This window comes from Acomys russatus, chromosome 7 (genome assembly GCF_903995435.1).
Source record: "Acomys russatus chromosome 7, mAcoRus1.1, whole genome shotgun sequence".
Taxonomy (NCBI): domain Eukaryota; kingdom Metazoa; phylum Chordata; class Mammalia; order Rodentia; family Muridae; genus Acomys; species Acomys russatus.
In genome coordinates this window covers 35,167,983-35,181,725 of record NC_067143.1, presented here as the reverse complement: position 1 = coordinate 35,181,725, position 13,743 = coordinate 35,167,983, and the positions used below count along the sequence as shown (strand labels likewise).

The 13,743-nt window shown below is 49.0% G+C and overlaps 2 protein-coding genes across 3 annotated transcripts; one reads left to right on the top strand and one right to left on the bottom strand.

Moving 5' to 3' along the window:
- Positions 1-872: 872 nt before the first annotated feature.
- Gdpgp1 (GDP-D-glucose phosphorylase 1) lies at positions 873-7,675 on the bottom strand. 2 transcript variants are annotated; one of them, XM_051148779.1, is made up of 2 exons: positions 7,461-7,675; positions 873-2,355 (listed from the first exon to the last, which is right to left on the bottom strand). In XM_051148779.1, the coding sequence occupies exon 2, from the start codon at positions 2,340-2,342 to the stop codon at positions 1,185-1,187; it is 1,158 nt and encodes a 385-aa protein (XP_051004736.1). In that variant the 5' UTR covers positions 2,343-2,355; positions 7,461-7,675; the 3' UTR covers positions 873-1,184. The 2 variants fall into 2 exon arrangements, with proteins under 2 accessions (XP_051004736.1, XP_051004737.1); XM_051148780.1 differs by lacking the exon at positions 7,461-7,675 and adding an exon at positions 4,740-4,886.
- Positions 7,676-7,937: 262 nt separating this feature from the next.
- On the top strand, positions 7,938-13,740 carry Cib1 (calcium and integrin binding 1). The gene is made up of 7 exons (XM_051148778.1): positions 7,938-8,090; positions 8,221-8,255; positions 10,261-10,369; positions 12,377-12,527; positions 12,644-12,762; positions 12,844-12,932; positions 13,596-13,740. Exons 1-7 carry the CDS (start codon positions 8,040-8,042, stop codon positions 13,615-13,617), a joined length of 576 nt encoding a protein of 191 aa, XP_051004735.1. The 5' UTR covers positions 7,938-8,039; the 3' UTR covers positions 13,618-13,740.
- Positions 13,741-13,743: the final 3 nt, after the last annotated feature.

The window sequence follows — 13,743 nt, the reverse complement described above, 5'->3', positions numbered from 1 at the left end:
GAGGCAAAGCATGAGCCACAGGAGCACAGAGCAGCCAGGCCTCATGGAACTGAGAACGGGATGCACCCTGGATGCACCGTGGGACTGGGGCGCAGGGTTGGCAGAGACTACGGGTGGGGGAAAGCTTGCTATCAGACCCATGATTCCCACAAGGAAAGTACAAAGACAATCTGAAAACAGAGCACAGACATACAGAGACAAAACCAGAGTTCCCGGGGTCTGAAACAAAACAAAAAACCTAAGCCAGAGGCGGCTTATCCCATAATCAAGCTCCACCTAATGGGAGCAACTGGTTTGTAGTCACCAAAACCAGAGACAGATAGGAACCTTCCAGTTCCACCTGATAGGGGTCCAGAGGGTCCTAGGAATCCCCAGACCAGGAAGAGGAAGTTGACTGGCCCACTCATCCCCCAGTGGCTATCAGATTGTGTCCCAACACCAGAGTCCCTGGAGAAATCAAACAAAACAGAGGCATGTCCAAACTCACCCATCAGTGGAGAACAGAATATGTGCTCCTGAAAACACTCTACTGCGGGGTCAGGGGTCCTCAGTGATGCAGGACAAACCCCCAAATGTAAGGGTCTGAAAATCGCTGAAGGAGGACCTCAGACTCAAAACAGTAGAAACAAAGAGTGTTTATTCTGCAGAAACAGCCTGCATGCTGGGGTCACCATCCATACAAAATGGCGGCGACTACCAGGGGAGCTCGCAGGCTCTTTTAAAAGTTTCTAGGTGCATCCTAGCTGTGGCTATGTGACACTAACTGGGATTGGATGGTGCCTGTGGATGTAGGCCTGTGCTCCTGGAGGATTTGTGACAGGGCTTTTGGTAATGTCCGGTCCTCGCATTCCCCGCTTCGTGTTTTGTTCCATCTCAGATCCTTGAGTGAGGTTTAAGGGCTGATATTGGGATTTTAACACCACAAGTTGAGCAGTGGAGGTCCTCGGGCTCACCCTAGCCCTTCAGTGCTTTATTTACGTTTCTTAGGCTGACAAACCAAGTGTGCTTCTGGATCTCCTTGCTGCCTGCAAAGCCGTATTTTATTCTGGAGTGACCCTCGAGGTAGGAAGGCAACCATGAAAAGAAATGCCCAGATGCCAGTGATGAGCAACAGCCTTTGGGGAAGGGCTTCGGATCAGTTAGCAAAGAAAAAAAAAAAAAAAAAAAAAAAAACTCCTCAAGAATCATAGCTCTTCCTGGGCCATCAGGGCCACCAGCGCTGCCTGTACCTCATCTGCCTGAGTTTGGGGCAGCAGGCAGTCCTGAATGAGGGCCACTGCAGCTGCCTCTGTCAAGCAGCTGAAGTCGTGGGATGTTTTGATGGGCAGGTGGCCAGCCAGCTCACAGAGAGCAACATTGAAGGCCCCACTTTCTTTTATCCCAAAGCTGGACTTCCGGGCCCATAGAATGACTCGGATCCCAATGAGGTCTGAGGAAGATGATGACTGGCCCGGTGGAGCTCCCCGGGTCACAAATAAGTTGTGTGCAATCTCATGGTCACTCAGGTAGTCAGTAGCCCGGCATACCCTGCTGATCAAGACTTCCAAATCAGGCCCTGGCCCACTAGTGTAAAAGAGGAAGCCAGGAGCTGGGAGGCCCTGCAGCAGATGTATAAAGCCCTTTGGGTCTAGAGGCGTGCTTGGAGCGCCCTCCACGGGCAGTGGGTGGGCCAGGTAGTAGCCATGCAGGTGGAGATGGTTCACAGAGGCCAAACCTCCCAGGCTGTTGAAGCCAACCCGGAAGCCTGGGTGCAAGCTCAGCAGCACAGCTTCAAGCCCCGCCCGCAGCACTCCGGGCAGCAGGCGTTGGGGGAGCCCGTGAGCTGGCTCAGGAACCAGCAGCACGTGACCCCACTCCAGGGGGCTGACATTGATCAGCACAAGGATGTCCCCTTGCTGTGGAGCAGCTGGGCCGTTAGGCTCCCTTTGCAGCCGGAAAAGGACTTCTCCGGGTCGGATTTTATTGAAGTTAAACTTTTCGGGGTCAAACTCCTGCCTTACACTTTTGATATTCTGGGGGCGCCTCCTCTGTACCCCTCGCTCTATATTCAGCTGAGCTACAAACCCCACGGAACCAGGGAGGATTTGGGTCTGCAGATCTTCTAGGCGGTATCGAAACAGGCCCAGTTCCATCCGCTGCCTCCATGCCGCGCAGAGGGCAGAGTCGAAGCGGGACACTGGCATTGTGTCCAGGGCGCTGGGTGAATTCCTTGGCCACCGAACTCCCTTCCCTGTGAGGTCTTTCTGTCCATAGGTAAAGTCCGGGATGCCTTGCTCTTCCCAGTCCTCACGGTTTGGAGGCAGCAGATAGGGAGCGCCCTGTGAGTCACGTGCAGCAGCCATGAATGCTACCTACCTGAAAAAGTCAGAGGTGAAAAGTGCATAAATTAACTACACCAGAGCAGCCCATTTCCAGAGATTGTTTTTTGAATAATCTTTTTAGTCTGACTGTAAAAGTGATAGGAATCTGTTCCCATGTCTCAGAAAACTAAGGAAGTCGAAATGATGCCAAATCCGGCAGATCAAGAACAGGCAATGTGTCCGTCAAGGTTCAATGCAGCAGGTACCTTTACAGCCTGGTCTGTGGAAGGTTGATCTGATGTATTTTGATGCTAATTACTGCTTGCTGTCTCCGTGGCCCCAAACAGCTCCGTAATCTTGCCCCAAAATTTATTCTTATTTAACCAATAAAAAGTCCACACACCTGAGCAAGCAAATGAGATGGGCGTGGCTAAGGTTCTCCGGCTCTGGGAGACAGAGAGATTCTTGGGAAAGAGGAGGAAACAGGAGTGAGGAAGAGGGAGGAGAATCTCCATGGGGTAGACTAGAGCAACGTGGTCCAGAGAAGGGACTCTGAAGTCCCACAGGGAAGGAGACAAAGTAAAGAACAATAGCAAGTATCTGGGGATTTATGGATGGGAGGTAGTCCAAATAGAAATTATTAGAGGGCTGGAGAGATGGCTCAGAGGTTAAGAGCACTGACTACTCTACCAAAGGTCCTGAGTTCAATTCCCACAACCACATGGTGGCTCACAACCAACTATAATGAGATCCAGTGCCCTCTTCTGGCGTGCAGGCATACATGAGCCAGAATACTGTATACATAACAAATAATTAAATCTTTTTTTTTTTTTTTTTTTTTTTTTTGTTTTTTTTTCAAGACAGGGTTTCTCTGTGTAGCGCTGACCATCCTGGACTCACTTTGTAGACCAGGCTGGCCTCGAACTCACAGCGATCCGCCTGCCTCTGCCTCCCGAGTGCTGGGATTAAAGGCATGCGCCACCATGCCCGGCTCAAATAATTAAATCTTAAAAAAAAAAAAAAATTCAACGCTAAATGTTGAAGGATGCTTTTGTGCACTCTGTATTCAAATGCCGATTTTTGTGCCGGCCAATAGCTGGGCTGGAGAGTTAAGGCAAGGATCAGAGAGAAGAGGGCCTCAGGAGGGGACCAGAGAGGAGAGTTGCCATTGGGACATGGATGAAGGACAAGACTAAGAAGGACAGGTGTCGGGCCACGTGGCTGGGAAGCAGGCCAAGCCAGTATTATTGGGTTAGAATAGCTCAGAATGGGCCCAGGTATAGGGCGAAAGCTCTTAATAAATATAATAGGTCTTGGGGCTGGAAAGATGGCTCAGTGGTTTAGAGCACCGCCTGCTCTTCTAGAGGTCCTGAGTTCAATTCCCAGCAACCACATGGTGGCTCACAACCATCTATAGTGTGATCTGATGCCCTCTTCTGCAGATAAAAATGCTCATATACAAATATATATAGTAGTTCTCCATGTCATTATTCTGGGCAAGGGTAGCATAGGAAGTCCACACTTTTACAGCTAAGGTATGGAGAGAGAGCTCGCCAATTAAGAGTGTTTGCTGCTCAATCATGAGGATTAGGTCCCAATCCCAGATCAGGTGGCTCACAATTGCCTGTAACTCAGGCTCCAAGGGATCCAACATCCTCTGGCCTCCACGGCACCCACAGACACAAGTGTGCACACACTCACAGCCACACATGAAATTAAACTAATTTAAAAAAAAAAAAAAGATAGCTACAGCTACATAGCCAGTTCCAGGCCAGTGTGAATTACACAAGCCTATTTTAACAACAGACCTAAAAAAAAAGGCCTGTTGCCAGGTGTGGTGGCACATCCCTTTAATCCCAGTACTCGGGAGGCAGAAGCAGGTGGATCACTGTGAGTTCGAGGCCAGCTTGGTCTACAAAGCGAGTCCAGGACAGCCAAGGCTACACAGAGAGACCCTGTCTTGAAAAACCAAAAGAAAAAACAAACAAAGGCCTGTCTTCATAGAAAAGTAACTGCTCTGGGCATGACCGCGGCCATGTCCTGCCCGTCATGAAGTGTTTGTACACATGTGGAATCACACGTGGAAGTAGCGGTAACAGCCATACACGAAGGATGACCTTACTATGCAGTGCTGGGAAAACTGGTCATTCAGTAAACATGGCTGAGCAAGTGCTGGTGCTCTCAGGCCTGGGAGCTCATGGGTCTCAGAGTTCCTTATGAGGTTTGCAGAATGGAGGAGAAAGACTTTAAGCCAACCCTAAGCAGCGTCAACTGGAACTGTAAACACGGGGCGTGGTGTGTGGAAGCGTACTGGATGCTCTGTGTGTAGACCCTGGGAGGCCTGCACGAGGAGGCCTGCCATAGGAGATAGCCAGAGCTGGGAGCGCACCATGGCTGAGGCATGGAGAACCGAGGGCAGAGAGGAGAAAGTCTGCTTACCGAGGGCCAGGCTTGGGGCTTCAAACTGTTAGCCATGCGCATGCCATTTTGTTAAGCCACCTTCATTTTGGCTGTGCAGTGACAAATGATGGAACTAAAGTAATTTGGGTTCTAGAACTAAAGTAACTTGTTTTTCTAGATTCTTGCCTTCTCTGCCCTCTGCCCCCCAGTAATGGTTGGCTATGAGGGGTACTTATTGGTCACCTGACACACTCTTGACTCATTTGTTACTCCCGGCAATGGCCAACAGCACGCCAAAAGAGGAAGGCTTCCAACCATTCCCCATCCCAACCCTTTCTGCCTCATAATTACCCCAGTCAGTGGCTTCGATTCTTAGACCAGAGACTCCCTCCTGCAGGTTTGTCATTTAAAAAAAAAAAAAAAAAAAAAAAAGACTGTTGTCACTGTTTATTCTCTTGTCTGTTTTCCTTCTCCCCATCTTACTGAAATGTAATGCTTTTTATCCTTCCTTCAGTTCTTACTTATTTGTTTACCTACTTATTTACTTACTTATTTTTGAGGTACCAGGGGATTGAAGCTGGGGCTTTAAACATGTTAGTTGGCTTTGTTTTGTTTTGTTTTGTCAACTTAAACACAGACATATCTGGGAAGAGGGAATCTCAACTGAGGACTGGCTTCCATCAGATTAGCCTGTAGGCACGCGCCTCTGTGGGGCATTCTCTTGCTCCATGATTGATGTGGGAGGGTCCGACACATTGTGGGTGACACTACCCCTGGGCAAGTGGTCCCGGGTTGACTAAGTTGGAGCAGGCCATGAGAAGCAAGCCGGGAATCAGTGTTTCTTCATGGCTACCACTTAAGTTCCAGGTAGATGTCTGTACTTTACTTAGTGATGGAGTCCAGAGGGTTGTAAGATAAAATAAAGCCTTCTCTTTCCAAGTTGCTTTTGTCATGGTGTTTTATCACAGCAATAGAAACCCCAAGATACGTTATTATCCTCTTTTCCATGTTTAAAAAAATTATTTAATTTTATTTTATGTGCATTGTTTTAAGAGTGTCAGATCCCTTGGAACTAGAGTTACAGACAGTTGGTGAGCTGCCATGTGGTTGTTGGGAAATGAACCTGGGTCCTTTGGAAGAACAGCCAGTGCTTTTAACCACTGAGCCATCTATCCAGTCTCTCTTTTTCATTTAAAAAAAAATTCTTTTTTTTTTTTTTTTGGTTTTTCAAGACAGAGTTTCTCTGTGCGGCCCTGACTGTCCTGGAACTCACTATGAAGACCAGGCTGGCCTTGAACTCAGAGATCACGAGAGCTAAGATTTCACCAGGTAACCCAGGCTAGCCCTGAACTTGTGATGCTTTGGCCTCAAGCCAAGCCTCCTAAATAGCTGGGCTTACAGATCGGTGCCACCAGGTCCAACTTATTTAACAACTTTAAACTAAGATATATATGCTCAGGTTTAATAAAGCTCAGAAATTAAAATGAGTTACAAACCACATTCAAGGATAGGCCCTATGCCCAGCAATAGATGGCCAACTGAAAATGAACTCAATGGTATTTTAGGATACTTTTTTTTTCTTTTTGGTTTCAAAATGGTTTGTTTGAGTTTTTATTTATTTATTTATTTATTTATTTATTTATTTTAATCTTACTGGTCTTTTGCTTATATATTATGGTTTCCAGGGGAAAAACCAAATCTGTATTAGGTTACTCAAGAGCAGCGTTTCTATGCAGTAGCATAACTACAGTTATGAAGTAGCAATGAAAATAATTTTATGGTTGGGGGTGTGTCACTACAACATGAAGAACTGTATTAAAGGGTGGCAGCATTAGGAAGGCTTAGAACCACTGCTCTAAAGGAACAGAATTGATGGGTACACACACATACACACACACACTGTGATAAAATACCATGACAATATATGTATGTACACATACATATGTGTGTGTGTATGTATGTATATATATATATATATATATATATATTTTTTTTTTTTTTTTTTTTTTTTTTTTTTGAGACAGGGCTTCTCTGGCTGTCTTGGAACTTGCTCTGTAGACCATGCTGGCCTCGAACTCACATAGATCTGCCAGCCTCTGTCTCCCAAATGCTGGCATTAAAGTTGCGCCACCACCGCCCCACATAGATGAACAGATATTAAAGAGGGGATTAATTAGATCGGTTTACTAGATATGGTCTGTGAAGCCCAACAGTAGCTGCTCAATCCACAAGGACGGATGTCTCAGCAGTCCCAATCTGGTGCTGAAGGCCTGAGGGCTGCTGGAGGGCTGTTCAGTCTGAGATGGAAGCTGGAAGGAAGAAGCTGATTCTAATGTCAGCAAAGGAACGCCACAGTGGAGGAAGAGGATAGACACGTATCAGCAAACCAAGGCAAACAAACAGGCCAAAAGCAGTTTCCTTCTTCTATTTCCCTTTTGTATGGGTTGCCACTTGAGGGCACTGCGCAGTGGGTCCTCCCACTTGAAAGAATCTGATCAAGAAAGTCCCTCACAGGAGTGCCCAGCAGTTTCTCCTTCTACTTGACTACAGATCCGATCATGTCCCAGACTCCACCTTTCCTTCCTCCTCCCTGCAGTTTGGAATCCTCACTTTTTTCACGCAGTGTAAATTTATTCATTTGTTCATGCATCTGATAACTGAGAGGAGAAAAGAACAGATAGACCAACCTTGGTCCCTCTAAACGCCCGAGTCCCGACACATCATTGAAACTGGACCTATATTTGCAAAATGGAAGCCTACCTTGTCAACTATTCCACGAATGGGTGATAACTGCACAATCCAGTCAACAGTTTCAAGAGCCAGCAAGCTAAGCTACTTCAGAAAGAGTCAGCACAGTGGCGGGGCTGCAGCCCCGGTGCGAGTCTGAGTCTGGAGGTCACCCGACCGCACCCAGGACTGAGGTGTCCAGCACCTGCTCGAGGTGAGGCAGAAGCATCTCCAGGCTCTGCGCGCAGACGCAACCCGGAACACAGCGGAGGGCAGAGTGTCCGCGACGCAGGCTCAGTCTGCACCCCGTGCACGCGACCGGACTCGACCCGCCCACCAGGAGGCGGGGCCATGAGCCCTGGGCCCCGCCCCCGCGCGTCCGGCTCCTCCCCGGGCCCTGCCTCCAGCTCTCCAGGGCGGGTGAGGAGCCGGGAGCTGGCAAGCTGAGCGGTGCCGAGGGAGCTGGGGCATCGTAGGCAGGGGCGGGCCCGGGGGCGGAGGCCGGGCAGCGGTTGCTCCGGGGACGGGGCGGGGACGCGGCCCCGAGGACGGAAGTGAGAAAGTTGCCGGCGTCCGGGAGAGAGTTGGTCCGGTTGTGCGCGCACCGCGGCGATGGGAGGCTCGGGCAGTCGCCTGTCCAAGGAGCTGCTGGCCGAGTACCAGGTGCGCGGGGCGCCAGTTCGCGCGGAGCTCGCGTGCGGGCCCGCGCCGGGAGTGGGGGTTCGGGAGCAGGCAGCGGGGAGGCCGTAGCTTTCGTGCGACTTGCCGACCCTAGTCTGGATTTGCCTTTCAGGACCTGACGTTCCTGACCAAGCAGGAGATTGTCCTGTAAGTGCTGCCCTGATCCCCGCCCTCCGCCTCGGGATTGCCTCGGGGGTGGGCTTTGGGGTGTTGTTTTAGTGTGGGGACGGACCCTCTCCTCCGAGGGTCCCCGTGCTTCACGACGCAAACCCTCTGTGTATTCAGGAAAAGTTAGGCTGTTTGAGCCCGGCTAACCTCCTCACTGCCGAACTTCCTGCTCTCTTGGAAGGAACTTCTGTGGCTCTGTGCGGACTTTGCCCTCTGAAACAAGAAGTCTTGAGCCTGGCGCGCTCTTCTCCCAACTTTACCTGTTTAATACAGTAACCGTTAACGTTTATTGGGCCCTTACTCTGCCCAGGAGCTGCCGAGTGATTCCCACATTACTTACATCTTAAGGAGGAGGTTACAGAACAGGGAAACCGGTTCAGAGAGTTCTGGTAACTTTGTTTTATAAAGCACACTGTAAGTGATTTGATGGCCAGGGCGCTTGAGTTAGGAGATTCCTGGTCTCCCTCATGGTGATGAAATTCCAGGAGGGAGGAGGGGGTGGTTGAGAAACAAGGCTTTTGTGATTTTCTGTTGTTTAGGGTCATTTATAGCTCCTTCCCCTCCACTTTTGTTTGTTTTGTTTTCTTTTTGATTTTTGTTGTTGTTGTTTTCTTTTGGTTTTTCCAGACAGGACTTCTCTGCTGTCCTGTTGTAGACTAGGTTAGCCTCGGACTCCGAGATCCACTTGCCTCTTGTCTACTGAGCACTGGGATTAAAGGCATGTGTCATCATGCCTGGCCCTATAGCTCCTTTCTTAATCTCTCCATTTTTTTAAAGGGGTCTTTGAAATTATTATTGTAATGTTAGGGTCCAGGAACTTGGCCCACAGGCAGTCCTAACCTGCTAGGCTGGGCTACCTGCCGTCAGTAGGCCAATTAAAGGGACAATATTCAAAAGCAGAGAACCAAAATGTGGCCACACAGAGAAAAGGAACAAAGAGGTCCAGTGACCACCCTCTCCCCCTTAATCAATCTTCATGGCCCGCTAACGTGAGGTTTATATTTACATATATGGCAAGATGTCGTCCCTCCAGCTCTCTTATGAAAGGTGATCTGACAGGTTACTACACCTGGTAGACGGATCTTCCATTGCTGACACCAGGCTTCATCCTTCTCACAAGAGATCACTGGGGAATTCTAGTTTCTTGGGGACCACTTTTTCCCCCTTAGTCTGACAGCCAAAGGGAATATCTCTAGATATCACAAATATCTCTAGTCTCTTCATCCTGTCACAACTGGCCAAGAATGCTTGATAGTAAAAGGAAACGTGTCTGCTCAGGACCCCCAAGACCAAGTTCTTAGCACAAAGGAGATTTATTTGCCTTAGAGGGACAGAGGGCAGGGAATCAGAGGTAAAGACAGGGGATAGGGAACCGGGAAGAAGAGGAAGGGAACAGGGAGATGGGGAAGGAGTATTTGTCCAGGAGGACAAAGGGCTACCTTGCATAGAGACAGATGGAACACGTAGGAAAATAGCAGTTAATAAAGGTAAAAAGGAAACCCCATGTTAGGATGAGGTGTTTAATTTATATTGGGCATGTTAATTAGGTGAGCCATAGGGGAGGTTTGATTGCTGCACGTCAATACTTTGATAGCTGGGCCTTGGTAGTCGACCTCAGGAAGTGGCCAAATAAGAGAATAGCCGTTGGAGGCTAGCCTTGGGGATGCAGGCTCTTAGCAAGGCAGAGGGGATGGGGGAGAGGGGCAAGGCCTGCCAGAGCTGTGCTCCTTGCCATGCTCACGCTGGCCAGAGTCCCCTCAGGTAGTGTCTGCAGACATACATGAGTTCCTCTCCTCCATAAATATCCACCCTAAGAGGCTCCAAGCCTCTGCTGTCTTCTGACTTTCCTCTTTGGCTGAAGATTGCCCAGTGGCTGGGCATTCTGGATCTGCGACTTAGATACAGAGCTGGCAGAATGGGAGCGCAGTAAACACTGGGAGGCTGACTGCTGCACAGCACCAATAAGCTCCCCTCTCTCTGCCAGAGCTCACAGGCGGTTTTGTGAGTTGCTTCCCCCGGAACATCGGACTGTGGAGGAGTCACTGCACACCCGAGTGTCATTTGAGCAGATCCTCAGCCTTCCAGAGCTCAAGGTTCGGTCTTCAACCCACATTATCCACCCTGTCTCTGCTACATTTCCTCCCTCTTCCTGCTGTTCCAACTGATGGGAAACACGGGCTACCACACCCTGTTTTTTTTTTTTTCATGATAATGATATATAATTGTTTTGTGTGGGTATGTACACATGTAAGTGCCAGTGCCCGTGGTGTAGAGAAGGCATTGGATTCCCTGGTGCTGGAGTTACAGGTAGAGGTGAGCTGCCCATCATGGGTGCTAAAAACTGAACTAGGGTCCTTTGTAAGAACAGTTTGGGCTCTTAATCACTGGATCATCCATCTCTCCCTTTTTAAACAGTCATTCTGGGGATTGAATACTTGTTATGTTTACATGCCAAGTACTTTACTGAGCTAGCCCAGTTCTTTTTTTTTCTGACATGGGCTCTTACTCTGCAGCTTTGATTGGCCTTGAATCTGTGTCAATCCCTTCCCAGCCTTCCGAGCACTGGGATTATAGGGATGCATCAGCATGCCTTGCTGTGAATAATTCTTTGTTTTCCAAGGCAGGGTTTCTCTATGTAGCCATGGCTGTCCTGGAACTGGCTCTGTTGACCAGGCTGGCCTTGAACACAGAGATCTGCCTGCCTCAGCCTCCCCAGTGCTGGGATTAAAAGTATGTGCCACCACTGCCTGGCTTTTAATTATTATTTTGACACAGGGTCTCACTGTGGAACCCCGGCTGGCCTGGCTGGAATTTGCTGTGTAAAACAAGCTACCCTTTAACTCTCTCTCTTTTTTTTTTTTTTTTTTAAACATTTATTTATTATGTATAGTGTTCTGTCTGCACTTACACATAGTCACCAGAAGAGGGCACCAGATCTCATTATAGATGGTTGTGAGTCACCATGTGGTTGCTGGGAATTGAACTAACGACCTTGGAAGAGGAATCAGTTCTCTTAACCTCTCTCCAGTACTACCCTTTGACTCTTAAGAGAAATATCTGCACTGGGCGTGGTGGTGCACGCCATTAGTCCCAGCACTGGAGAGGCTGTTCAAGGCCAGCCTGGTCTACAAAGTGAGTCCAGAACAGGGAAGGGTACAGAGAAACCCTGTCTCCAAAACACAACAAAAAGAGATACACCAGCCTTTGTCTCCTCAGTGCTGGACTTCAAAGCATGCACCATAACACCTGTGTGCTGTGCAATTCTTTGCAAAGAGCCTGGCTCTGTAACAAAATAATTGTTCAATTAAGTATATTTAAAAATGACCAGTTTTGATCCAGCCAAGGAGCTTAGCAGGCAAAAGCACTTGCCTTGTGCCAGGCGGTGGTGGCACACATATTTCCAGCACTTGGGAGGCCGAAGCAGGTGTAGCTCTGAGTTCAAGGCCACGCTGGTCTATAGAGTAGGTTCCAGGACAGCCAGTGCTACACAGAGAAACCTTGTCTTGAAAAATCAAAAAAAAAAAAAAAAAAAAAAAAAAAAAAAAAAAAAAAAGGAAAATTCAAAACAAAAGCACTTGCCTTGTAAGCCTGAGGACCTAAGTTTGATCCCTGGAACCCGTGGCAGGAGAAGAGAATTGACTATGGGATGTTACCCTGTGTGGTGGCATGAGTGTGCACACACATGTACACACATGTACAATTACGGTAATAATCTGCCCATCTTGTTGCTCTACTTAGCATGCCTTCCTTTCCTGCTGTGACTCTACTTGTGATGTATCTGAGTTAGACTCCCAGAAAGCCTCCCTGGCTGGCTTAGTGGTCCCTCCTGTGCCCTCCATGGAATGGCCTCTAAGGTCTCCTCTTCAAGCCTGACTCCGTGGTGCCGCTACTATCATCAGCTTCCTCAAGTTTCCAGAAGGGACTCAATCATGGTGGTACACGCCTGTAATCCAGCACTTGGGAGGTGGAGGCAGAAGTACCAGGAATTTGAAGCCAGCCTGGGTTTATGAGTCACTGCCTCAAAAGAAATTTCTAGTCGAGCCAGCTGATTATGTAACCCAGGCTGCCCTGTGACGTTCACATAAGGCTTTCTTACTTAGGCCAACCCCTTCAGGGAGAGAATCTGCATGGTCTTCTCCACGTCCCCTACCAGAGACAGCCTGAGCTTCGAGGACTTCCTGGACCTTCTTAGTGTCTTCAGTGACACAGCAACCCCAGACATCAAGTCACACTACGCCTTCCGCATCTTCGGTAAGCACCGTAAGAACTGCTGGACCCCGCTCCTCACGCACGGGAAGTGGGGGCAGGTGTGTGCCTGCACGACTCCTCTGAGCGTGTTGTTGTTGCTCCCTGGGTCTGTCACCTAGACTTTGACGATGATGGGACCCTGGACAGAGAAGACCTGAGTCGGCTTGTCAACTGCCTCACAGGAGAGGGCGAGGACACGCGGCTCAGTGCTTCTGAGATGAAACAGCTCATCGACAATGTGAGCAGCCTCTCCCAGCTGGGACTGGGGATGTTGGGGGTAAGAGCTGGGGCCCGAAGCCTAAAGTCCTCCCTTCCCCAGATCCTGGAAGAGTCGGACATTGACAGGGATGGGACCATCAATCTCTCTGAGTTCCAGCACGTCATCTCTCGCTCGCCAGACTTTGCCAGGTATGACAGGAGCCCCCTGCATTTGAGTACCCACCTACTCTGAGACACTATTACAGGGATGCTTCAGGATGTTCTTTTTCCAGAGGGGACACGGGACCTAGCCCACTCCGTTTTTGTTTTTTTGAGACAGAGTCTCATGTAGCTGAGACTTACCTTAAAACCCTGCCTGCCTCTGCCTCCTCATTTCCTGGTATTGAAGGCACACACCACTACACCTAGAGTAGACTTTCCGCCTCCTGAGTGCCAGAATGCCTAGTTTATGTGGTGCCAAGGATAGAACACAAAAGTTTCAAACCTCTTGGTAAGCACTCTACTGAGCTACATGTCCAGCCCTCAAACAGGAATCTTAACACTGTGGTGGTGCAGGTCTGTGATCCCAGCACACGGACAGCAAAGGCAGAACTGCTGCGTATTGCAAGGTCAGCTTGATATACATAGTAAATTCCAAGCCAGCCAGAATTTGTCTCAGGGGGACAAAAAAAAAAAAAAAAAAAAAAAAAAAAAAAAAAGTTCCAGGAAAGAAGTGGGTACAATCGGAAAGGTCTGTACTGCCCTCTTCTATTGGCTGTAGTGTAGCTCAGGGGCAGTTTTAACATGTGCCAGGCCCTGGGTTTGATCCCCAGCACCAAAAAAGCGAACCCCAACTTACTCTTCCCTGTGCAGCTCCTTCAAGATTGTCCTGTGATGGCTTCTGAGGACCAACATCCTGTCCAAGACCTTTGCACTGCTGAGATGTGGCCAAGGTTATGCCTGCGCTGTCAGGGCCAGTGCCGGCCCAGCCTGGAGAGAGCACTCAGAGTCGGCCCCATGG

What these genes read in the sequence shown, in the direction of transcription:
- Gdpgp1 (XM_051148779.1), bottom strand. Translation starts at nt 2,342, where the DNA reads ATGGCTGCTGCACGTGACTCACAGGGCGCTCCCTATCTGCTGCCTCCA.
- Cib1 (XM_051148778.1), top strand. Translation starts at nt 8,040, where the DNA reads ATGGGAGGCTCGGGCAGTCGCCTGTCCAAGGAGCTGCTGGCCGAGTAC. An exon ending in ACCAAGCAGGAGATTGTCCT is followed by an intron (nt 8,256 to 10,260) that starts GTAAGTGCTGCC and finishes TCTCTCTGCCAG; the next exon opens with AGCTCACAGGCGGTTTTGTG. An exon ending in TGAAACAGCTCATCGACAAT is followed by an intron (nt 12,763 to 12,843) that starts GTGAGCAGCCTC and finishes TCCCTTCCCCAG; the next exon opens with ATCCTGGAAGAGTCGGACAT.